This window comes from Hippopotamus amphibius, chromosome 8 (assembly GCF_030028045.1).
Source record: "Hippopotamus amphibius kiboko isolate mHipAmp2 chromosome 8, mHipAmp2.hap2, whole genome shotgun sequence".
In the NCBI taxonomy this organism is placed as follows: domain Eukaryota; kingdom Metazoa; phylum Chordata; class Mammalia; order Artiodactyla; family Hippopotamidae; genus Hippopotamus; species Hippopotamus amphibius.
Genome location: NC_080193.1, coordinates 53,020,854 through 53,044,465, shown reverse-complemented (window position 1 = coordinate 53,044,465; position 23,612 = coordinate 53,020,854). Strand labels below are relative to the sequence as shown.

Below are 23,612 nucleotides of genomic sequence, written 5' to 3'. Positions count from 1 at the left end.
GGCACTCATAAGTTGGATTTGGACTTCTTTGGGCCCAGAGAACAAGACGGGTGGGACAGCGTCATGGTCAGAGTCGATAATGGCCACTTCCTTTAAATCATTTTGACAGATGGCACAGATTAGTTCAAACTCATCCCATTCAGCCATGGCTCTGTGGTTTCCTTTGGTTTGTGACATCAAATATCTGTGGAGTCTCAGACTCTGTCCTGCTTGCTGTTCTGTCTAGAAACTTCTGGGGTTTGGCTCATTTTTAAGATAGGTATAATAATATGAGTTACCTTAAAAAATAATATGACTTACCTTAAAGGGATCTTGTGAGCATGAGATGGGATAAATCTATATAAAGCACTTAGTAGAGTATCTGACACGTGAAGTGTTAGTTATTCTTACTATCAGTTATTAATGATGTATGGCTCCCCCCGCCCCCCCAAAAAAAAAAAAAGATGTATGGCTAATTAGAGACTGGGCTGTCTCCTGATGTTACCCTGCTTTAAGGACACATGACCTCTGGTCGTGCTTCAGAGCCTCCAGATTGCCCTTGGGGCCTATGTGGTGGCCGTGTAGGCATGTGGTGATCAAAGGCCTTGAGTTCTGTTTGGTGGACTCCTCTGCCCTCCTCCTCCTCCTCCTCTTTGCTTGATCATGACTTGCACTCAGGCCTTGCCACAGCTTCCTTATTTGTCCTTCTGATCCATGGACAGAACCTTCCCCATCTCCTGCATGGAGGAGACTGACCACTTTTCATGTTCAAGTGAGGTACCCTGTTCACATCTCGCAGGCATGAGGAAGCCCTCAGATTCATGTTTTCCTTGCTCACAGACTGGGGAACAGGTCATTGAGCAAGTGACTTGTGTAACTGTGGCAGGTGTCTATACCCAAGCAGAACTGAGTCTCTGAGATCAGGACATCAAGATTGATTTGCCTCAGTTCTGATTCTTTGATGACTATGACAGCATCTGAATCACCTTCCTGGGTTGGCGAATCTCCTACAAGAGTCTTGGTAGAGGCAGGGCCCAGCCTCCCTCTACTAAAACCCAAATACTTGCTCTCCTTGTCCCAAACTTAACCAATCAATGCTTGGTTTTGAATCAAAATCAAGTGATGTAAAAAGGTAGGAACAGTTGAGTTTATGCTGCCAGTTTTGATTCCAGCAGTGGCCATGAGCTATGTCCATTGGCAGTGGTGCTGGTGGCAGTGTCCTAACCAGGCTGTACCTGTGGCATGGCCTTGGCTGTGGCTTCAATCACCTGGTTTCCCTTAGTTCCTCCACGTTTCATAAGTGTGCTTACCTAAGCATTTTGTAATTCTTGAGGGGCTTAAAATACTTTCAATAGATTCCTTTTCTGCTTAAACTAACCATTCTTGGTTTCTTTTGTTTGCAAGCAAGAGTCCTGACTGATACTGATTGCACAAATAGAATATAGGAACACATCTTTTGATTTGGCAAAGAAGGGTATGGAGAGGGGTGATGGTAAAAGAGAAAACGTTGAGAAACAAACTTTCCTTTGGCAATTAGAAGTTTTATTTTTCTTTTGCTTGTTACTAGGAAAGCTTGATTACCATAAAATACCCAGTGTAGCAGAGTGCTGAAGAGCAGAGTCTTTGCATTTCGATAGACATGGGTTTAAATCTCATTAAATTGCTTACTAGCAGTATAACTGGCTAAGTTACAGCCCTTCTGAATTTAAACTCCACTTTTTCCATCTGTAAAATGTGGATCATTTTATTTGTCATGCTTGTAGCCACCCAACATCCTTGGGACACTTCCTATATGTGAAGATATTTTCACATTATGACTCTCCCTTCCTTGGGGGCGAATTCAGAATCCACTTCCCCAGCCTCCCTTGTAGCTGGGCACTGGCATGTGCTCTAGGCTCTGCCAGTCAGAAGCCCCCATGTGTGACTTTGATTTGGAAGTGAGCCCTGTGAGGAAGCAGGGACTCTGCAGAATCCGCCTTTTATCAAGGGTGTTGTCTGAGGTGTCAGACATGGCTGGAGCAGAGGCTGCAATGCTTTGGTCTCCAATCTCAGCACCATCAGCACGAGCTTCCTGTCTATAACCAGGAGTGGCAGCACTGGCAGCCTTGCTAGAGCAGCCCCTCCCAGGTATTAGGCATTGTGTATTTTAGCATATCCTCTGAGCTTGATCTCCTGCCTGCCCCCCCCCAACCCCAAAGGTCTGTGAGCTGCTTCTCTAATTAAACTAGCTAGAGTAGATTCTGTTGTTTGCAACTAAGATCATGGAGTGATACAGAAGATGCAATAATAGAATGTTTGTAAAGAACTTAGTACAGTCCGGAGAGCTTGCTCAGTGAATGATGGCCAGATTTTACCATCTACTATCAATGGCAAGGAGAGGAAATTGGGTTTCTCTGGGAGGTGCATGAGTAAGTTTTGGTTTTAGATAAAGCAGACCATGTTTAAGCAGAAATGGATCATTTAGTTCAATTCTTGCATTTACTGTTAAGTCCATGAAATGTGGTGGTGTAGAGCTTAGCTGATATAGAGCACTTAGTGGTGTAGAACTGGGACTAGGTTCATGAAGCCATTTTCCACCCAGTCAGGCTGATATTTGGTAATTGGTGTCTATTTAGCAAGCAAATGTTAATTACTGTAATTTCCTAAGGAGTCCAATCTGTTTTGGGGGGGGAGCAGAGAGGTTGCCCTAATTACATTGCAGGAGAATCGGACTTACTAAACTTTTCCCTCCACACCCTTTATGCTGGCAAATGAATGACAGTGGCTGTCAGTGGAGCTCTTTCTGAGTGAAATTTACCACAGAGCAGCTGTGCCCCAATAAGCTCCCAATTCTCATTGTTTTCTCAACCAGAATTTTGGGACCCAAGAATTACTATGGAGAATCAATTCCTGATCTCTCTCACGTGATATTTAGGAGCCCAGGATCCCTGCAGGGATATAAACGGGCCTCAGAAGGCAGCACTTGCTGCTAGGGGAGGAACTGGCGGGTCTCTTAGGTTCTGTTTTTAACATTGACCCCAACATCAACCAAGATCTTAAACTTAACTAATAATCAAGTAATTGGAGCAACCTGCCCTAAATTATTCAACCCAGAAACAAATTATGTTTTTTTCTAAACTCTGAAAAGAAAACCAAGTTTTTTTTTTAATTAAAAAATTCTCCAACCATCCATTGCCACCCAGATAACTCATTTCAAACATACAGTACGTCTAATGTTTTTTAAGCCAGAACAGCATGGGGTAGTGGAAATCGTGATAGCTACAGGGGTTCTGAGACCCGAATCCTATGTGTAAACCACTTACCCTCCCAGGACTTCAGATTCTAACTATACAGTGAGGGCCTAGAGTAAGTTATGTCTAGGGTCCTTCCCAAGATGGTGTGATATGCCCCTAAGACCCCCCTTCAGGAAGAGAGGACTTATTCTCCTAGCTTCTGGAGCATTACCAGTAGACAGCTCTCAGCTGTCAGCCCCTATGGGGAGATAGGAAGACTGCCTTGGGTGAAGAGAGCCACTTCCCTTAAAGTCCTGTTTCATTTCCAGGGAAGCCCACTTCCAATGACTGATTGCTGTGGAGGTGTAAAGGCCCCTCTTCTTTGCCCCTGCCCCCCAACTTGGGACAACTCTGGAGGTTAGATTTAGAGCCTCTTATGGGGTCAGCTGAGCCTCCACTGAGACTACATCACAGCTCAACATTGCCCTCTATTTTATCCTGCTTCCTCCTTTTCCCTTCCACTGATGTCCATTCTAAGAGCATTTCCTGATAAACCTTCTGCATGCTCATCTCCATCTCAGAGTCTGATTCCTAAGGAACTTCACCTCGAACAGTTCTGATTCTTAAGTTTTAGTTCTAATACTGTCTGCAAATGAGTTCAAATATGGCTGGTCGTTCAAATGTCTGCTTTGTGTGTCATTAAAAATGTATTTTATAGAATTACTATATGATACAGCAATCCCACTCCTGAACATAAATCCAGACAAAACTATAATTCAAAAAGATACATGCACCCCTATGTTCGTAGCAGCACTTTACAATAGCCAAGACATCGAAACAACCTAAATGTCCATTGACAAAGGAATGGATAAAAAGATGTGGTACATATATACAGTGGAATACTACACAGCCATAAAAGAAAGAATGAAATAATGCCATTTGCAGCAACTAGAAATTATCATACTGAGTAAAGTAAATCAGAAAGAGAAAGACAAATACCATTGATGTCACTTACATGTGAAATCTAAAATATGACATAAATGAACTGATCTGCAAAACAAAAGCAAAGTCATAGACATAGAGAACAGACTTGTGGTTGCCAAGGGGGAGGAGAGGTTGGGAGGGATGGACTGGGAGTTTGAGGTTAGTAGATGCAAACTATTAAATATAGAATGGATGGACAACAAGGGAAAAAAATATCACAGCGGAAAAAAAAGAAAAAAATGTATTTTAAAATTCAGTGTTTCATCATCAGAATGCCCCAGTGCCCATTCAGGCTCTCCCTCTAGACCATGCAAGCTGCCAGGCTGGTTGGGCTTGAGGCTCAGAGGTGGCAGAAATGGCCTAGACCCTGTCACCAGGAAGCAGCCTCTGTAATCACTCCATCTCTCACATTACAAGGTTCTGAAGGACAGCTCCACAGGAGGCTCTGTTACAACCACCTCCAATTCTATTCAGTCATCCTGCTCATCTCTCCCCAGATCTGCTTGTCCTCCTGGCTTGGCTGCTTCTGTCCTTGATGTCGGCATTATCTTTCTCATCCCTCTGAGACTACATCATTCTCTCACTTCCCTCTCTTGACATGTCACCATCCTGTCCATTTCCCAATACCATTAATTCTGTCTCCAAAATAGACCCTGCAGTGGTCTACTTCTCTCCATCTCCACTGCTCCAGCCCTGGTCCAGGCCCCATCCTCTCTCACTTAAACAACGGCTCCAGCCTCCAACCTCATCTCTTTCTGCTTTCACTCTTGCTCCCCTCCAACCCAATCTCCGCAAAGCAGCAGAGAACACTCTTTGAACCCTAAATCAGATCTTGCTACCTCTCCCCACTTAAAACTCTTGAATGGATTCCTATTGCCCTGAAGGTAAAATCCAAATTCCTTAACCCGACCTAAGACCCTTCATCATCTAACCCCTGCCCACCTCCACAACTTTATCCCATGCCTGCACCTTCGTAAATAGCCTCTTTATTAACTCTTTTCAAAATATTTTAAGTATGCCCTTTGTGGAACCTGATTGATTTAGCTAAAAAATGTGTACATAAGCATATTAAATAATACTATGTCCTTTCTATAGGTGCGTGTATATATAAGGAAAATCTAGGAAAAGGTCTAGAAAGATAACCACCAAACAGTTATTAGGAATTGCTTTTGAGGATTGGGAGTGCTGATCCAAACGAACTGTAGCTTTATCTTCAATAGCTTAAATGTAAAAAGGAGTATTTATTCAGATTCTACTTATGTAATGGAAAATTAACCTTAAAAATAAAAAAAACATGAAAGGGGGGCATTGGGCTAGATGAATGGCTTTCCATGGATTTTGACTGTGACCCCACATTAAGAAATATATTTTCCATTGTGGCCGAGCACAGCTGTATATATCTATTTATGCAGTTACAAAAGTTTCATGAGACAAAAGTTTCATGAAACAATACTTACTCTTACCATGAACAATACATTCTACTATTTTCTTTTGTAATCCAGTTTATCTTTAAAGCTGTCCTAACCCACTGGATAGATGTTATGACTTACTGTTGGGCTGCAGCCCGTATTTTCAAACCCTGGACTAGATGATCCCTAGCCCTACAGTTCTATGATTCTTTATCGTCATGAAAATTGCCCCCTGCCTTGGCCTTCCCACTCCCCTGAATTCCCTACTTGTCTCTTTTTGCTCAGCACAAAATTGTCACTGTCTGAATGTTCTTTATTCATTTGAGTGTCTTTCCGGCTTCCCCGTGAGAGGGAAATAACCTGATGATTGAAGATCACACAGAATAGTGTGTGTGAAAATGCTAAGTGTGATGGAAATAGCGCGTGTGTGTGTATGTGTGTGTGTACACGTGTGCGCGTTTGTATTTCAGGGGCCTGAAAAACACTCAGTGGATGTTTCTAGATGCTGCTGACCCATGGGCTTGAACTGGGCCCTGTGCCTGGCCTCCTTTGGACGCTACCGGGTGTTCCTGCCCTTAGCACTCAATTCTACCTGCACCCCATGCAGCTCCTGGGAGGAGGCCATATATACTTCTATAAATTTTCAACCAAATTATAAATATTCAACCCAAGGGCAAATGATGTTTTTCAGTTTGAACAAGGTTTTACCATGGCAAACAAAACCCCTCGGTTCATTCCAAAAGCATTGAAAAACCAAAGGTTAAGAAGAGAAACAAATAGGACAGACCAGAGAAGTGTTTTGGAAAGACCTTTCAGAAAACAGGAATCTCTGAGGTCAATCATTCATGGGGGACAAAAAAGATTTGTTCACTAAAGGAATACAGGAGGATGAAAAGAAATTTCAACCCCAAAGAGCTGGATTTTCTCATTACCCTTAGCTGAATTTGCATATTTGTATATTTTTGCACATTGTTTTCCAGTGACTGTGATCCCTAACTACTGTAATTATGAAAAATACCAATTTGGTTCTGTTTTGGTTTGCTTTGTTTTGTTTTTGAAACAGAGGAAAGGCAAATGTCACTGTTTTGTTTTTGTAAGACTACTTTATCAGGTAATAGATTTGACTAGAAATATTTTTCATTCTTGGGTTTTTTTTGTTTGTTTTGGGGTGGTTTTTTTTTTGAGATTTGCTGTTAAGTTTTTGCAGTCTCTTGACACAGAAATAAGATGAAATGAAGGCCATTCAAATCCAGTGTCAAGATTACAAACTGTAGCCTGGGACATGGTATAAAAAAAAAAAAATTACAGGCTGCCTATTCCTGCACTTGGGGCTTCCTAGTGGCCTTATCATCTCCACTCACCTTGTTTTCCTTTTTGCATAGACTTGAGGCCAACTTAGATCACCAGCTCCCAGGCTAGGAACTGGCACTTTTCATGGGAGAAGTGCAGCCCAGTGTCTATACTGGCACAGTGGGCAGTCTTTGATGAAGGTGAGAATGAGCTGCCCCAGAGATTCTGATGTTTAAAAAACTCTTTAATGATTCCCCACTGCCTTCAGGATCAAGTACAAAGGCTGAAGCCCATCCTCCAAGAACCCATCTGATGAGGCTTCTGCCTACCTGTCCAGCTTCTTCCTACCACTTTGCTTCCCACACTCTTACCTGCCTCTACCCATCCTCCACAGAGAAGACAAGGTGGCCTTTTTCAGCCATTAAGACCCTCCAAAGAATTCGCGTTGCATTGAGAGGAAAACCCTACCTCCTTAGCACGTGCTACAAGTCCCTCCATGGTCTGGCCCCCGCCTACCTTGTTTCCTTCCATCTCCCCCTTCACCACTTCTCAGCCAAACTGCTCTCCTTCCTGCTCCTCGAACACAGCTCTTCCTCATATGGTAGCCTTTGCAACTGCTGTTGCCTCAGCCACGGACACTCTTCCAGGCTTTTCCTTCTCATCCTCTAAGTCTTAGCTGGTTCGCTGACCTGCCAGCCCAGGTGAATCTCCCCAGTCACTCGCTGTTACAGCACTGGTTTTTTATTCCATTCTCTGAAGTCATCACGTTTGCTTGTCTCTCCCTAGAATTTGAGCACCGCGAGGGCAGGGAGTATGTCTGTCTTGTTCACCCGCAAGTTCCGCGTGTCTAGGGTGGAAGGCCTGGCATCAATAGGTGTCAATAACAATCAGTGAGTGAGTGAATCTCCCCAGTGGTTTTCAAACCTGAGTGAGCATCAGAACCCCCTGAAGGCTTGTCAAAACCCAGATTGCTGGCCCCATCCTCAGCACTCCTGATTTGGTAGGTCTGAGGAAAGGCTCAAGAATTTATTTTTCTCCCAATTTTCCAGGTGAAGTTGAACTTGCTGGTCCATAGACCACACTTTTTGAAATGCTGGTACCAGCCCCAGCCAAGTGCTTGAGTTCTGGGCTTACGTATGTTTAGCATCTCCATGCCTTTGCTCCCTGTCTTTGCTTTTTTGTTTCCTTTATTCCTTGAGCAAGCCTTCCCCTCTGCTTCCAGACTCAGGATGAGCATCACTTCTTCCAGGAGGCCTTCTCCAATCTTGAGTGCCCAAATCTATGTCCTCCAGTACCTGGTGCAGAAGCTGTCCTCGCCTTGTCACAGTACATTAAGTTACCCGCACACGTGGTCCTCCCGCACCATCAGTCCTTCAGGGCCTGCCTTAGTCGTGTCTGTGCTCTGCTGGGAGCTCGGGGGGGGGGGTCCCTTCTGCACTCCACGAGGGCATGTGATGCCTCTGAAAATGAAGTCAGACCTGACCTCTGTGCAGCCCTAGATTTGCAGCTCACTCTCAGGCCTGGTTATTTGCTGAATGCTTTGCCCCAAGCCTTCCTCCTCTCTTTCCTTTGACCAAACGCAACCCTTAATAACAGTGGCTTCTCCTCCCTTTGCCTCTATTGTTTAATTTCTCGGCCTGTGCTCAAACCTAAACTGTTCCATTTATTTGGTCAGCCTTAATATACTGTCATAACTATGGAGAGGGCCTGGTCGCTTCTTTGATGCAGAGCAATGCTAAAATTGGTTCCAGGGCAAAAAAAAAAAAAAAAAAAAAAAAGAGAGCAAGAGAGAGATACTTCTTAATGGCTTCTCAAATTCCAATTTTACCTTCCTAAAGGCTGCTTTTTGAAGTTATCCCCATTTTTCCAAATAATTTTGAGAAACCTCAGTGCTGTCCCCTTGCCTACTATAAAGTCAATCAGAGGGCAAAAGAGTTGGGGGTCCCTGGAGGCCCGCCTGCTGGAAGGTTCAGACTCAGGATATTCTTGGGTCTGAGGCTCGCTTGTGCTTTAGGAGAAACTCACCTTGCCGTGGTGTTGGAGCTGCACCCAGCCTCCGTAACCGAATCTCTGCGGGGAGGGGAAGCACAGTTAGACCGGAAGGCCAAAGCAGAGAGGACTGCAGGAAACGGGCTTCCCCAGGGCAGAGCATCCCGAGCTCCATCCTTTCAAGCAACACCTTCCCATTTTTCCCCACGCCCATGATCACTTGTTCCTTATTTATATCCCAATCAATTTTTTTCCTGAAATGTATTTATTCAGGAAGAAAATTCTATACCATAGAAGTGCTGGTTTTACCTTTTCTCCCAATGCAGATTGCAATTTTCAAATACGGATGAACATTTAAAAATATTTGTTCATGTGCCACCTAAAATCCTTTCTGAACCGCCAGGAGTACAGACCGTAAGGACCACTCTTTAGGAAATACCATTTTAGAACATTAACTCTGCTTTTCAAACTGTGAGTTGCAATACATGAGTAGATCATGAAATCAATTTAGTGGTTAATGACCCAGATGTTCTAAAAACATGAAATAGTACGCGTAACGGATGCAGCTGGTGTCCCACCCATATTCCTTCCCTGTAGTGCTTCAGTGCACACCAGCCCTCTTTCAACTAAAAGCATTCACGTTTCTTTGACAAGATTTTCCCTTTTGCCATTGGAGCCAACTTTGAGTAGATCCTTCTAGAACATCAGAAGTACCAGGGAATTAGCGAGCCCCTTCTTGCGCCACCCAAAATCCCTCAACCAATGACTAAGGGCATTTGTATATAGACTGCATACACTGGTTTCCTCACCACCTCTGGCAGGATGACTTTGAGGTGAGGCACACATTCTACCCTTTCATTGGCAGCCTTGTTTTCCCTGTCTTATTTCCCCACTCTACTGGCATTTTCCTGGGATCACCTCCAAAGTAAACTGTTTGCATTTGAATCCTTATCTCAGGGTCAGCTTCTTGGAAAACCCAAGATAAGATAGTAAAGCAATGGAATGGAATGAAATAGAATAGAATAGGGTAGGGTAGGATAGAATAGGATAGAATAGAATAGAATAGAATAGAATAGAATAGAATAGAATAGAACAGAACAAATGTATTAGAATGCCTTCCATGTAGTATTAGTTTCATGAAATTCTTGTTTCCGTTATATACATGAATGCTTGTACCTACTCACAATATGAAATATATTTCTTCTTGGGGGTCATGAATAAAAAAATTTGAAAGACTGCCTAAGAACATAGGTATATAGGACTTGTGTAACTATAGGTTTTAAAATCTCATTCTGTTCATTCAGAACATTTGTCATTCATTTGTCAAACCCTCATGGAGTCCCACCATGACCAGTCTTTCTAGGGCAGAGAAAATAAAAATGAAGGACAGTTCCAGCCTGTGTGGAGCACAGTCTTGAGAGGGCAAGGCTGGGGTGGGCAAGTAATTGAAGAGCCTTATCGTGTGTGTGAGACACGCCATGATAGAGTGACATCCAATTTCCCTGGGGGCTGGGAGGAGGGTACTGATGCACAGCTTGAGTCAGGCAGTGTCATGGGAGGGAGGCTGGAAAGATAATCTGGGGTCAGATTGGAGAGTAGCTTCCAGTGTTCAGGATTTCCATGCTCCAAAGCAATGGCTCTCAAAATGTAGGTCAGGGGAGGGCATGGAGGCCACAGACCACGATGTAAAGGGCTCATTGACAGCTCTTGTCAGCAACAATAGGTAGAGTTAAAGAAGCTGAATGTCCACGTGGCTCCTCACTAACTGTGTTTGGATGAGACCAGGGAAGCATGGTTTGGTTCTCATGTCACGGTGCAGGGAAGTTGTCTAGAGGGAGCCAGGTCTTGGCACTTCCCTATTCCTGGCTTCCCTCTCACCTCCAGACTCAGAGGGGAGGCCTGGGCCTGCAGCACAGGGGTGTTTGTGTGTCTCTGTGTCTGTCCCTGGATTCAGCCCCAATAGACTTAAGATTTGGTCCCCTCTTTTTTTAAAAAAAAATTTATTTATTTGGCTGTGCTGGATCTTAGTTGTGGCATGTGGGATCATTAGTTGCAGCATGCAAACTCTTAGTTGTGGCATGCATGTGGGATCTAGTTCCCTGACCAGGGATCGGACCTGGGCCCCCTGCATTGGGAACACGGAGTCTTAACTGCTGAACCACCAGGGAAGTTCCCTGGTCCACTCTTTACCAGCCTTATTCTACCTGGGCAGAAGGTCTGTTCTTGAGTTCTAGCTCCAAATAATCACATTAGCTCTGGAAATCCACCTGCCTCCTCCCAAGTGACACCTACATGGCTTATAGGCTGGTCATGAAAGGAAGCCTGTCAACCAGGGACTCCAGTGTCTCCTCCCTGCACCTAATTTCTCCCTTGCCCTCCCACGCGCTTCATGCATTTGGTACCCTTATGCTTTTCCCCTCTCTTCCCCTGGATAAAGCTGCCAGGTGTGTGTGTTGGAGGAAGGGGTGGAATGGCTTCAGTTACACTTTAGAGTAAACTTAAATGCTCTCTTGAACTGGAAATTTGCCATTGAAATCTTACTTTAATGTAAAAGAAAAGGTTTTATTTCCTTCTCTCCTTCCCTCCTTCTTTCCTTCCTTCCTTCCTCACTTTCTTTCTTACTTTTTCTTAATTCCCTATGGAACGTTAACCTGTAAGTCAGCAGGTGAGAGAAGCATTGCACTGGGGAAGGGCAGAGAGGCAGGGGAGGCAGAACAGAGGGATCTTGTCACTCACAACAGTCCGCTTACAAGATACTTTCTTGGAGTCACTTAACGTCTTGAAGTCATTGTTTTCTTATGTGTAAAAGGAGGCTAACAGCAGTCAAGGTGACATAACGTTTTATGGAAATTAACTGGAACAATTCAGAGAACGCTCCTGACTCCAGACCTGGCCTATGGAAAGGGCCTCATTGAAGCTAACACTGATAGTGATGGTGACAGTGGTGATGGCAGTGGTGGAGGCAGAGCTGGTGGTGGTGATAGTTGTGATGATGACGGAGATGATGGTGGTAGGGATAGTGGCGGTAGTGGTACTAAGCAGGGCCCTGTGGGGGGTCCTGGGCACAAAGCTGTTCTGTGTCCCCCATTTCTTTGATGACAGGAAACAGCCTTCATTCAGTCTCCATGACTTTCCCAGAGTTCCAACGGGCAGATCCAAGCAGTTGTTAATTAGAGAAGGAAGGGGATGAGGAGACAAGGGAGAAACAAAGTCAGGAGAAACAATAGTTCAGCCTTGGGGCAGGGTCCTGGTGCCCCATCAGTGGATACACACAACAATATCTTTGAGCTGTTTTGGAGATGCTGAAACCCCCTCCAGGTGGGAGAAGCTAACGATTAATGATGGTATGCTGCCCACAAGCACGTAGACCCCAGACCAGTTGGAACATGAAGGTTGAGGATGCTGACTCCCACGTACCTCACCACCAACCCATCAGAAATATGTCCATGAGCTGATTATGCCCTCTTTGAACCATTACTATAAAATTTCTCACTACCCTCTCAAAGGGGGGCACCGTTTTTGGAGGCGCTAGCTTGCTGTGTTCCCTCTTGCCTGGCAAAGAAATAAAGCTACACTTTCTCTTTCCTCCTAAATTCTGTCTCCGTATTTCTATTTGGCACTGGTGTATAGAAGCCGAGATTTTGGCAACAGTAGTAATGGCAGTGGTGGAGGCTATGACGTGGCAGTGGTGATGGCTGTCTTAGTGAGTTTGGTGGCAGTGGTGTACCAGTGATGGTGGTGGCGGCAGGCAGTAATGGCAGTGGGGGTGGCATGGAACAGCCTCTCTCATCCTGAGTTGTGAAATAAGGTGTACACTGGGGTCAGACACTAAGGAGTGCTGTGAAGGAAAGAGCCCTCTGCCACTCTGTGTTCCTCCCTCCCCTGTCTTGGAAAGCACTTGGAATACTTTGGAACACTTTGTACTTCCCCTGAGCCTTTACAAAGACCTAAACTATTTGGGGCAACTTTATTCTGCTCCAAATCTGAGCCCCACACAATCCCCTAGCTCTCATCCTAGGTTGAACCAAGCCTGGGGTCTGAAATGTATGACCCTGGAAGTAGTTTTTGTCAGAGCATATGCCAGGAGGCATTTACTGTCTGAAAATGCTTGACAGTGACCAGTGTTCCATAGGCGTTTATGGGCATGACAAGTAAAAAAAAAAGAAATATTAAAAATTCAAGGGAATTCAGTTCTCCACAAAAGAGTTGTGTTTCTGAAGTGGGTATATATGAATCAGAGGTTGATGAACTGAGTGACATTTTCAGTGTTTTGGGGACCTCACATGCATGAGGTGAATAATGAACTTCCAGGTGATGAAACCAGGTATCTATTTCCTTAGAGGAGATGTTTAAAAGTCAAGTTATGTCTGGGATTATGTCTCCTAAAACCTTACGGTGATCAAGTGCAATTAAGTCATCACTAATGAAAGACGTAAATATATCATTTTTTACTAAAGGCTGGAATTTGGGGACCCCATTTAAAATTAGAAGAATCCTTGTAAACCTTACTGTTGGGCAAATAGTAGGTTGTGGGAAACCAGAGAGGACAGTAACTTGGAAACACCTGCGGAGGGCACATGATGGCTGAGTGACTGTAAACATGTTCTGAAAACAGAACCAATCTCAAAGGAAAACCGACTGAGATAAGGCAGTCGCGAAGCCTGATGGTGCCAGCTCTGGGCTGAAGCTTAGCTATGCTCCCTGGTAGTTATAATATACACAAGGCATTCTGTTTTGGCTTTTCTGAAGTCTCATGCCTTGTGTTTTTCATTATTTTGTTTATAATTTGGTCTCTGCTAGAATGCTTTTGATCTTTCTCAATAAATATGCCATGGGAATCAGAGCTCGGGGCTCTTGACTGACTTGGTCTTGAGTCCCCTGACCCCATGCTTTCCTATACTCTCGTGTGAATTTTCTCAATTTCGCCATGCCACTCACATTCAGGTTCGTTCATGTGGAGGTTACCTCCACAGTAGGTGGGCAGTGAAGCCTTGCTGAAGGAAAAAGCTGAAACCTTATTATCATCCTTGTTGTTATGAATAATCTCACTGTGGATCAACCTGAAACAACTTTCACTATGGTTTCTTAGGCCAGAGTGTGGGTCCTGATTCACCAGGAACAATTTAATCAAGTGCCCCTTGAATCTGCTTTTTTTCTACCTAAGATACACTTCCCCCCACCAAGGATCTTAACTTGACTATAGTCATTATTAGCAAGTGAAAATGAAAAATTTCTCAAATCCCAGTCCTTTTTAATCATGAGTTAATCATCAAGCCAGCCGTGTTAAATCTGCTTTTCTATTTCTTCACTGCATAAGGAGGTCAAGGTTTTTGAAGTGTGTCTATTAATGTTTAACAAGAAAAGGCAGGTTTGAAAAGAGATATCAGTTTTTCCAAAGAGGCTTCATCTTCCAAAATAAAACTAGGACTGGCTTATTCTCTTTTTTTTTAATTGGAAAGTTTGAAAAAAATGGTGAGAAAAGATAGGAGATTGATGTTTTGAAATAATATTTTACCTACTAAGGAACGATTTGAAGACAAAGGAAAATCTGCTAGAACTGTTGAACTCTATGAACACCAAGGAATATCAGCTATTCAATAATGTCACTTTAATACTCACTTTACTCTGATCATATAGACTGGAAATAGGGAGAAAGAGAGAGAGAAGGATCCCAGCACCATTTAGATGTATTTTTGTTGATCTCACTCCTCCCAGTTTAAAAACACAGAAACTGTTTTCTGCGAACTGTTTCATCACTGACTTGCCTGCACTCCAGCGGAAACTTCCAGCACATAACAGATCACATTGCTCGACCCGCCGTGAGGAAGCCCTCGGCGGGCTTACGTGAGTGTGGGGAATTGGGGAGCGGGCTGGTGTCGAGGGAGGCACTGTGGGGCAGAGGTACGCAGAGACATTCCCCCCCATGATGCGCTCCTGGGCAGCTCTCGGAAGGTGGGTGTGGGTGTAGAGCTATGGAGGGGCTACCACAGCCCCACGAAGCTCTGGGATTCTAGGCTCATTTCTGAGTCTCAAGGACCTCATTTTTCCCCACGATTAATGATAGAAGTCCTGTCTGCAATTCACAAGATTTTGTGTGAATTAAATTACATGTATATACTGCTCCCTGGAAGTATAAGAGTATCGGATAATTATTACCATCACCATTGTCATCAAGTATGTCAGTTATCGAAACAAACAGACTCAGGCATAGAGAACAGACTTGTGGTTGCTAGCGGGGAGGGGAGGTAGGGAAAGAAAGGATTGGGAGTATGGGATTAGCAGATGCAAACTGTTACGTATAGAATGGATAAACAACAAGGTCCGACTGTAGAGCACAGGGAACTATATTCAATATCCTGTGATACACCATAATGGAAAAGATATGAAAAAGAATATATATATATATATACATGTGTGTATGTATAACTGAGTCACTTGGCTGTACAGAAGAAATTAATACAGCATTGTAAATCAACTATACTTCAATAAAAAATTTTTTTAAGTATATCAGTTATCTGCTTGCAGGGTGCAAAACTGCTAGATAAAAGCCTGGTTTATGGGTACAAAATGCCCCTCCCCTTTTTTGAGGCATAACTAGATGAGAAGGCGTAACTAGTAGATGGGAAGGCATAACTAGAAGATGGGAAGGCAGAACATAAAGAGCCAGGGGAACTTGTGTGTAGGGAATCTCCAGGGCGCACATTTATGGCTATAACCCGCGCGCCCCTGCCCCCATGCTCTGCATCCCTGAGCTTCCAGAGCAATTTTAACAATGCCTTCAGGGCCCTGCTTTAGGTCAGGCACCTAGAAATTATCAGCTCTTGGTGACCCGTTCTCTGCTCATGCTGGAGGCAGGCTTCTGGTGGGAGGCAGGTAATGGAAGGTGGGGTTATGGCACAGGACACTTGGTAGAAAGTTTTCTCGGCAAAGAGGAGGTACCCTTTTAGGCCACGGCAGGTGTTCATCATTAACATTGTGAAGTGGTATCTGTACTTTAATAAAATGTGACCGGGACAACAGCATTCAGAACAGCAAGTTCCCATGTAGGCACTTAGGCTCCTTTTGGAGGGGTTAGTTTGATAGAGTTAGTTCTTACCATTAACTATAATACGAAAGCCTTTCAAAGATGGTTTAGCATCACTTGAATGTTTTGATCTACAATGTCCACTGTCCATCTTACCTAAAATACCAATGGACAAAGGAACACTTAAGATGATCATTCTTCCAGGAGACAACTATGAGAAGAAAATAGTTTCATCTGCCTGCACAATGAAACGGTGAGCCACATTTTAATTAGAATTTGGTTCATTCATTTTGCCTCACTTGGGATAAAAATGATGAAACTTTATGAGTAGTGTAAAAGTAGTAGAGAAGGCTGAAGATTGGATAAAATCTGATACTTAGCCTGAACAAAACTCAAACCAATTTTAAACTTCTTTCATGTTCCCCACCTTCCTTTTTTAGTATTCATTTAAAAGTTCTTAATGACAAAAGAAATTTCCATCTTTTGAGAAACACAGAGAAGCATCTTGAGAGACATTCATTGTGCAAAAGTTTCATGTCATTTCCTCTAGTTTTTTTTTTTTTTTGATGTTCCTACTCTCTAGTTCATAACAAGGATTTACAGCTTAAAGAACATCAAAAATGAAAGGTTTCAGACAGGGACTTAAAATAGACTAAAAAAAAAAAATCCCACAAAGCTATCATTTGGTGCTTCTAAAATTTGTTTTAAACATTTTAGAAAGAAGATATATTTTAGAAGTAATGGGAATCTATCACGTTCCATTTTTTAATAGTCTCTTACTTGAAACCATAACTTTAAATTCTGGCACCTGTCTCCCCAGCAGCTGAACATGTGACTTAAATGGAAGTAAAACTGCTTGACTTATGTTGTCCAGAAGTTTTAAAGAATGCTTCATTAGAGGAGAAAAGGGATTTTGAGAGAACACTTACTTCTTTTATCGATGTTCTCACAAAATAAATGTGAAGTCATTTTAAAAAAGTAGGACATCAGAGCTACCAAATGACTTAAAATCACTCCTGAAGCAGAGAAATTTAACATCTAATTCCCAAAAGAAGACATCATTCTATAATAGAGGCATTGAGAAACCCTGGAGACATTCTAGAAATAATTCAGCAAATCAATCACCATTACCTTCTTTAGATCTGGCCATTCTTTTGGTAGAATATGACTGTGGATGTCAATTTTCATCTCCACAGGATCAGAGGAGACGCATGTAAAGCAAGAAGTTTTGATATGAAGAGGTCTTCATGAAAACCATGGAGTTAATTGATTTACTTAGTCCCTTTACGGATGACTTCAGGCATCACTCAGTATGCCTGCCCAGCTGGTCTAGATCCATTGGAACTGCCTTCTTAAAGTCCACAGTTCTGTTTATTTGTCAGCTTGGCTTTGGGTCAACAACTCTTTGGTAATCAGGACTCTGGGCCCAAAATTTAAATAAAAAAACTGTACTAAACCCTATGAGGTCAAACATACTGCAGGCTGCTTTTGAGTTACTGCGGGTCAAAAAGGGACTGATATTTGTTTTTAAATATTTTAATTTTTGTCAAGATATACTTAGTTAAAAACCAAATATCAGAAGGCTTTTAAAGAAAAATAATAGATCCCTGACTCATCTGTTCTCATTCTTGGTTTCATTCCCCGAAGAAACCGATGTAATGTTTTTGCTTTTTGTATGGTAGTTACCTCTAGGTCTTTAAGTAATACTTAGCAATTGCCTTGTTAATGAAAATCTAGCACGTTGAAAAGTTGTGGAGGAAGTTTCATGTTTACTTTTAAATCATAGAAAGAATCCACACTTCGTATATGTTGTTTTCTCCATTGCCTTTTTTTTCATTTGTTCATTCATGCATTTAACAAACTTTTATTGAAAACTACTATGTGCTGAGGATATAAGGTTGGATGAGAGATAGAATGATACACACATTGTTATAGGTACTTGTACAGAGTGTAAGTGTAGGGAGAAGTAGAGGATTGTCAGAGCAAGTTGGGCAGGGTTTGCACTGGAGCATGAAGGGAGGCTCATGGTCATGCTTCTAAAGAGAGCCTGGAGCAAAGCAGGCTTCTATTGTTCTATGTTTGCCCTTTCCTATTCCTGGAAAGCTTAAAATGCTCAAGGGACCTGAGGACTCTAGCAAAGCCTTGAACCTGCTTTGGGATGCTCCCTTCATCTCAGCCTCTACAATGCAGGGACTAGATAGTTAAACAAAAGAAAACAAAACAAAGCAAAACAAAATCTTCCTACTAGGCTGTTCAACTAGAATCTGGATAAATTTTAACAAACATTCTTTTCAGCTAGATTCTGGATATGTTATATTGGGTTGGCCAAAAAGTTCATTCGGGTTTTTCCATAACCTGGTGTGAACTTTTTGGCCAACACAATAACAAGTTCAACTGGATCCTGAATAAATTAAAACAAACATATGTTTAAATGCTTGCTTAGCTTGAACGAAAATACTGGAACTCCTCAGATCATTTTTTTTTTAAAGTTCAGTGAGCTGAAATGAATGAGCCTTAAAGTAACATGAAGGTACATGTCAGTACTCAGAGTAAGTGTAAGCAGTGTTAGAGCACATCCTATGGGCCAGGCACTGTTCCAAGCATTTTTACTCATATCAATTTATTTGTTCTTTATAACAATCCTGTGAGAGGAACTATTACCAATATTCATTTGGTAGAAGAGGAAACTGAAGCACAGAGAAGTTAGGTAACTTGTCCATGGTCACACAATAGTAAGTGGTAGAGCCAGAGTTTGAACCTAGGTAAGGTGGATTCAGAATCCTGGAACTTTGAAAATTAATATCCCAGAGGGAAATGGGAGATCATAGCATAGGCTCCTACAAAGCTGAAACTCCTTCATTAATGAATTGGAAGAGAGACTTGCATAGAGAGATGAAGGGACTGAACATATATAAAAGTGTCAGAAAGCACAAAGGGTAGAATGAGAAAGTCTAAAAGGAGTCTACTTGGAGTGCTAAAAGAGAGGAGAGAGAAGTTGGAGGAGAGATATTCCAAGAGGTGATAGTTGCAAAATTTCCAGACATGATGAGTCAACAGATCTAGGAATCAAAACCTACATCACAGGCTTCCCTGGTGGCACAGTGGTTAAGAATCCGCCTGCCAATGCAGGGGACACGGGTTCAAGCCCTGGGCCGGGAAGATTCCACATGCCCTGGAGCAACCAAGTCTCTGTGCCACAAATACTGAGCCTGTGCTCTAGAGACTGCGAGCCACAACTGTTGAGCCCAGGTGCCACAACTACTGAAGCCTACACATGCCTAGAGCCCGTGCTCTGCAACAGAAGAAGCCACCGCATTGAGAAGCCTGCATACCACAACGAAGGGTAGCCCCCGCTCACCATAACTAGGGAAAGACTGCAGGCAGCAACAAAGACCCAATGCAGCCAATAAATTGATTAATTTTTAAAAAACATATATCAAGAAGAATTAACAAAAAGAACTCTCTTTCTAGAAACCTTGTAGTGAAACTACAGAATACCACTAATAAAGATTAGATCCTATAAACTGCTAGAGAGAAAACGAGAATGCCTTTGAAACTCAGCAGTTAGACTTCTCACAGCAATGACGGTAGCCATAGGAAAGTAGAATAATAGTTCAAAAAGCTAATTGTCAATCTGGAACTGTATTTTATTTACAACCTTGTAAATTTTGCTTTAGCAATGAAGAAGAAGTAAAGAAATTTTCAGATAAAAACTGAGTTTGCTACCAACAGAAACTCACTTAAGGAGTTTCTAATGATATACTCCAAGAGGAAAGGAGGAAAAATAACCCCAGAAAAAATGTCTGAAATGTAAAATGAGTGGGGAGTAAAGAAACTGGTAATCTTAGAAGTAAACTTAAATAATGTTTTTAATAATAATAATAGTGATGATGATGATGATGCCTATTTTACAGAATTAAGGCACTAGCCAAAGGTTGTCCACCTGTATTCTTAGTTTTTCTGTCCAAAGCATGCCCTCCTAACAGTGAATCTCCTAATTTTAACATCTTTTGCAATCTTGATAAGCTGAGAATTTTCTAAATCATCAAGTCCTGGTTCCTTTTTTCTTACCAGTTTTTCAGTCTATCTTTTCCCTTTTACTTTTGACTATAAACAGTGAGAAAGAACCAGGATGAACCTTTAATATTTTGCTTGGAAACCTCCTCAGCTAAATATCCAATTGCATCACTTATAAGTTCTGATTTCCACACACCTGTAGGACACACTGTTGAGCTAAGTTTTCCATCACTGAATTTAACAAGGATCCCATTTCCTCCACTTTCTAGCATGACCCTCATTTCCTTCTGAGCCTTCACCAGCAGTGCCTTTAACATCCATATTTCTACCAGTGTTCTATTTAGGATGATTTAGGTATTCCCTAAAACAATATAGGCTCTCTCGCCCATGCTCCTCAATTCCTTCTGAGCCTTCACTGGCAGAATTAAACCCTATTTCTACTGTGTGTTCAAGGAAATCTAGGATTTTTCCATCATGCACCTCAAAATTCTTCTAACCTCTGCCCACTGCCCAATTCTAAAGCTACTTTCACGTTTTATGTATTTGTTACAGTAGCACCCCGCTTTCAGATACCAAAATGTGTACTAGTTTCCAATTGCTACTGTAACAATTTACCACAAGCTTAGTGGTTTAAGCTAACACAAATTTATTCTCTTGTAGTTCTGAAAGTCAGAAGTCTAAAATGGGTCAGCAGGGCTATGTTCCTGAGAAAGGCTCTAGAAAAGAATTGGTTTCCTTGCCTTTTCTAGCTTCTAGATACTGTCCGCACCCTTGGCTCATGATCCCATCCTCTGCCGAGACCAGCTCGGCGACTCGAGGTGAGTGACGGGTGCCGCAAGCTTGAAGAAGACACAGACACAGACTGAAGAGAAAGATGGGACCGGGGGACTCAAGACCTCTAGGATCAAGACCCTCGCTGATTGATCCCACGTTGCTTTTATTGAGTTCTCAGCATAGCCTAAGGGTCTGACACTCCCAGGTTAATCCCATAAACAATCAAAGGCCTCACATGACTGGGGGCAATGATCTTTGTTTGCCTCCTGGGTCCTGATTTGAGCTGGGTGTGGAGAGCAAAGCAGCCCTGGGGGAAGGAGACCTCTCTCAGAAGGATTAAGGGTCTGTGCCCCACCCGTGTTGGCCCCTCTGTGACTGTGCCTGTCTTAGGTTGTTCCTCCCTTGAGGAATCTTACCCGTCTCTGGCTAACCAGTCATCCTCCAGGGCCAAACACGGTGATATAAGGAAGGCTCTATGCATCACCCCTGTTGGCCCCTCTGCGGCTGTGCCTGTCTTAGGTTGTTCCTCCTCTGAGGAATCTTACCCGTCTTTGGCTAACCAGCCATCCCTCAGGACCAAACAGGGTGATATTAGTCTCCATGCCCCGCACCCTCAGCTCCTCCACTGCTCAAGCAGGACATTCTGAATCCCATCGCTCGGCCCACATACTTAAACATTTTCAATGTTTCAAAAAGGTTCCAGAATGTCTTCCCACAATCCTCCATCTTCAAAGCCAGCAGTTAGAATCTTATAGCCCTTTTCTCAGCTTCCGCCATCACATCACCCTTTTTTGACTCTAACTCTCCCAGCTTCCTCTTATAAGGACTCATGTAATCACTATGGACCCACCCAGATAACCCAGGATAATTTCCCCATCCCAGGAGCTTTAATATAATCACATTTTCAAAGTGCCTTTTCCCATGTAAGGTAGCATTTTCACAGGTTCTGGGGATCTTTGCATGGGGACATTATTCAGCCTACCACAATTAGGCATGGTAAAAATTTCCAAAGTAACTACTAAAAGATTACATATAGAGTATATAATTTCCTATCCAGTTAAGTGGAAGATGGGATAAGAAAGAAAACTCAATTCAAAGGAAGGCAATAAAGAAAGAAACATAGAAAAAATAGGCAAATAGAAAGCACAAAATGAAATGGCAGAATAACAACTATGTGTTGTTTATAGAAAATTCGTTTAAACTATAAGTAAAGTTTGAAAGTAAAAAGGTAAGAGAAATTAAAAGAAGCAAATCCTAACCAAAGAAGGCTATGATAGTTGTTTATCACAAACAGGGTAATTCAAATAAAAGAGACTGTAAAACAAAAAGCATTGTTAGAGTAAAAGAGGACCACTGTATAATAATAAAAGGTTCAACTGACTACAAAGCCATAGTAATTCTAAATTGGTATACCAAATGGCCTCAAAATATATAACGTACACACACACACACACACACATATATTTGACAAATCTTTCAACATATGTCTCTCAGTTATTGATAGGTCAATCAAGTAAAAATTATCTGCAGGGAGCTGCAGGGGAGGGCCCCAATGCTGGGGAGCCACCAGAGAACCTCAAAACCACTCTGCAAGAGAAAGAGACCCTTTATGCCCCAGCCTGCCCACAGAGCTGTAAGCCATCTTTCTACATGGTCGGTCAGGCAACAATTTGCCTATAACCCTAACATTTAATCTCTCTCCTTGCTTTGACTCTGCCAATCAAGGAGATCAATTTCAAGGAGAAGCAGAAATGGCATTTGGGGAAGAAGAAAGGACTGTGTGCCCACCTTCAGGAAGAGAAGTCGTATCTTTCAATGAGGATTGAAGAGATTATTAATATATTGTACTAGACATTTTCACTTTTTTACCTGAGGATGAGTTTGCAATTTAGAGTGACTTTAGGAATTTTTATTATGTAGAAGAGAGTGGAAATGTCATGGAGACAACCTAGGTTTTCATCCAGAGGGAGGAGAAAGACTACCTTCACCAAGCAGTATTGAAGGGAAAGTAGGAGATTTAAAATGTTGTACATACAGCTACATCCAGTGAGTCCTGTGTCTTCAGTGTACATGTAACAGAAGAAAAGAGCAATGCCTTTACTTCTAATTATAAAGACAGGCAGACTTTTGGCTAAATGGGCAGGAGCTCACAGTGACCTCACGAGCAAAAGATAACACTCTTTCAGTTCCTACTACAGCACTAAGGAAAGTGACAGAAAAAAAGAAAAAAGAAAAAAAATTGTTTAAGATCTCATCTCCACATTAAAAAAAAACCTGAATTGTAAATCAGATGAGCTTTATTCTGGCATTCCTTTGTGGAAAAAGGCAAGAGGGCCTTAAATTATTCAGTAGTTGTATTATATAAAACTAAAATATGGTTTAGACCAAGTCTGAGTATCTCTTTTCTCCTGGGCCTAATCTGATGGTTATGAATCAGCTCAAATACCAAGGTTCAGCTCCTGACTCTCCTGATTATTAGCCAGATAGCACTGGACAATTTACTTAGTGATTCTGTAAAATAGGGACGATCATAGCAGAACTGATTGCATAGTGTTCTAAGTATTAGCTTGAATACTTAACACTATCAGCTATGAATTAGATCGTGACATAAGTAATCCAATATCTTTTATTCCATCATGTGTAGACTGGCAGGAAGTCCGATATTGGATTATATAAGAACCCTGGGTTTATGTGATGCAGGACTGTGGGGTGGGGACCTCCCCTCTGTGATGGTCACCATGATTGTGTTTCTCCTTGGCCAGGCCTATGATCTGAAGGTAGGCAGCTCCACTGGTAGAAGAGACCTCTCTTGGAGGCTCCCATTCCAAATTGGAATTCTTCTTTCCTTCTGTACCTGCTCCTCTTCTTGTGTTTTCTCTCTCAGTGGATGACACGCTATCCAAACCAGACTTCTCCCTCTCTGCCTCTCTCTTT

The 23,612-nt window shown here is 42.4% G+C and overlaps 1 protein-coding gene and 1 long non-coding RNA gene across 5 annotated transcripts in view; one reads left to right on the top strand and one right to left on the bottom strand.

The window, feature by feature from the left end:
• ACMSD (aminocarboxymuconate semialdehyde decarboxylase) overlaps positions 1 to 17,301 on the bottom strand; it is an 87,973-nt gene extending 70,672 nt beyond the window's left edge. Inside the window, exons 1-2 of one of the 4 annotated variants that reach the window (XM_057744316.1) lie at positions 17,019 to 17,301; positions 8,900 to 8,944 (exon numbers count right to left, since the gene is read on the bottom strand). In XM_057744316.1, coding sequence (XP_057600299.1) covers positions 8,900 to 8,944; positions 17,019 to 17,075 — 102 coding nt within the window. In that variant the 5' untranslated portion in view covers positions 17,076 to 17,301. The remainder of the gene's footprint in view (positions 1 to 8,899; positions 8,945 to 17,018) is intronic. The other 3 variants (XM_057744319.1, XM_057744317.1, XM_057744318.1) reach the window with 3 other exon arrangements.
• LOC130858218 (uncharacterized) overlaps positions 14,251 to 23,612 on the top strand; it is a 57,833-nt gene continuing 48,471 nt past the window's right edge. The window contains exon 1 of the long non-coding RNA XR_009055017.1: positions 14,251 to 14,707. This is a non-coding gene — a long non-coding RNA (uncharacterized LOC130858218). The remainder of the gene's footprint in view (positions 14,708 to 23,612) is intronic.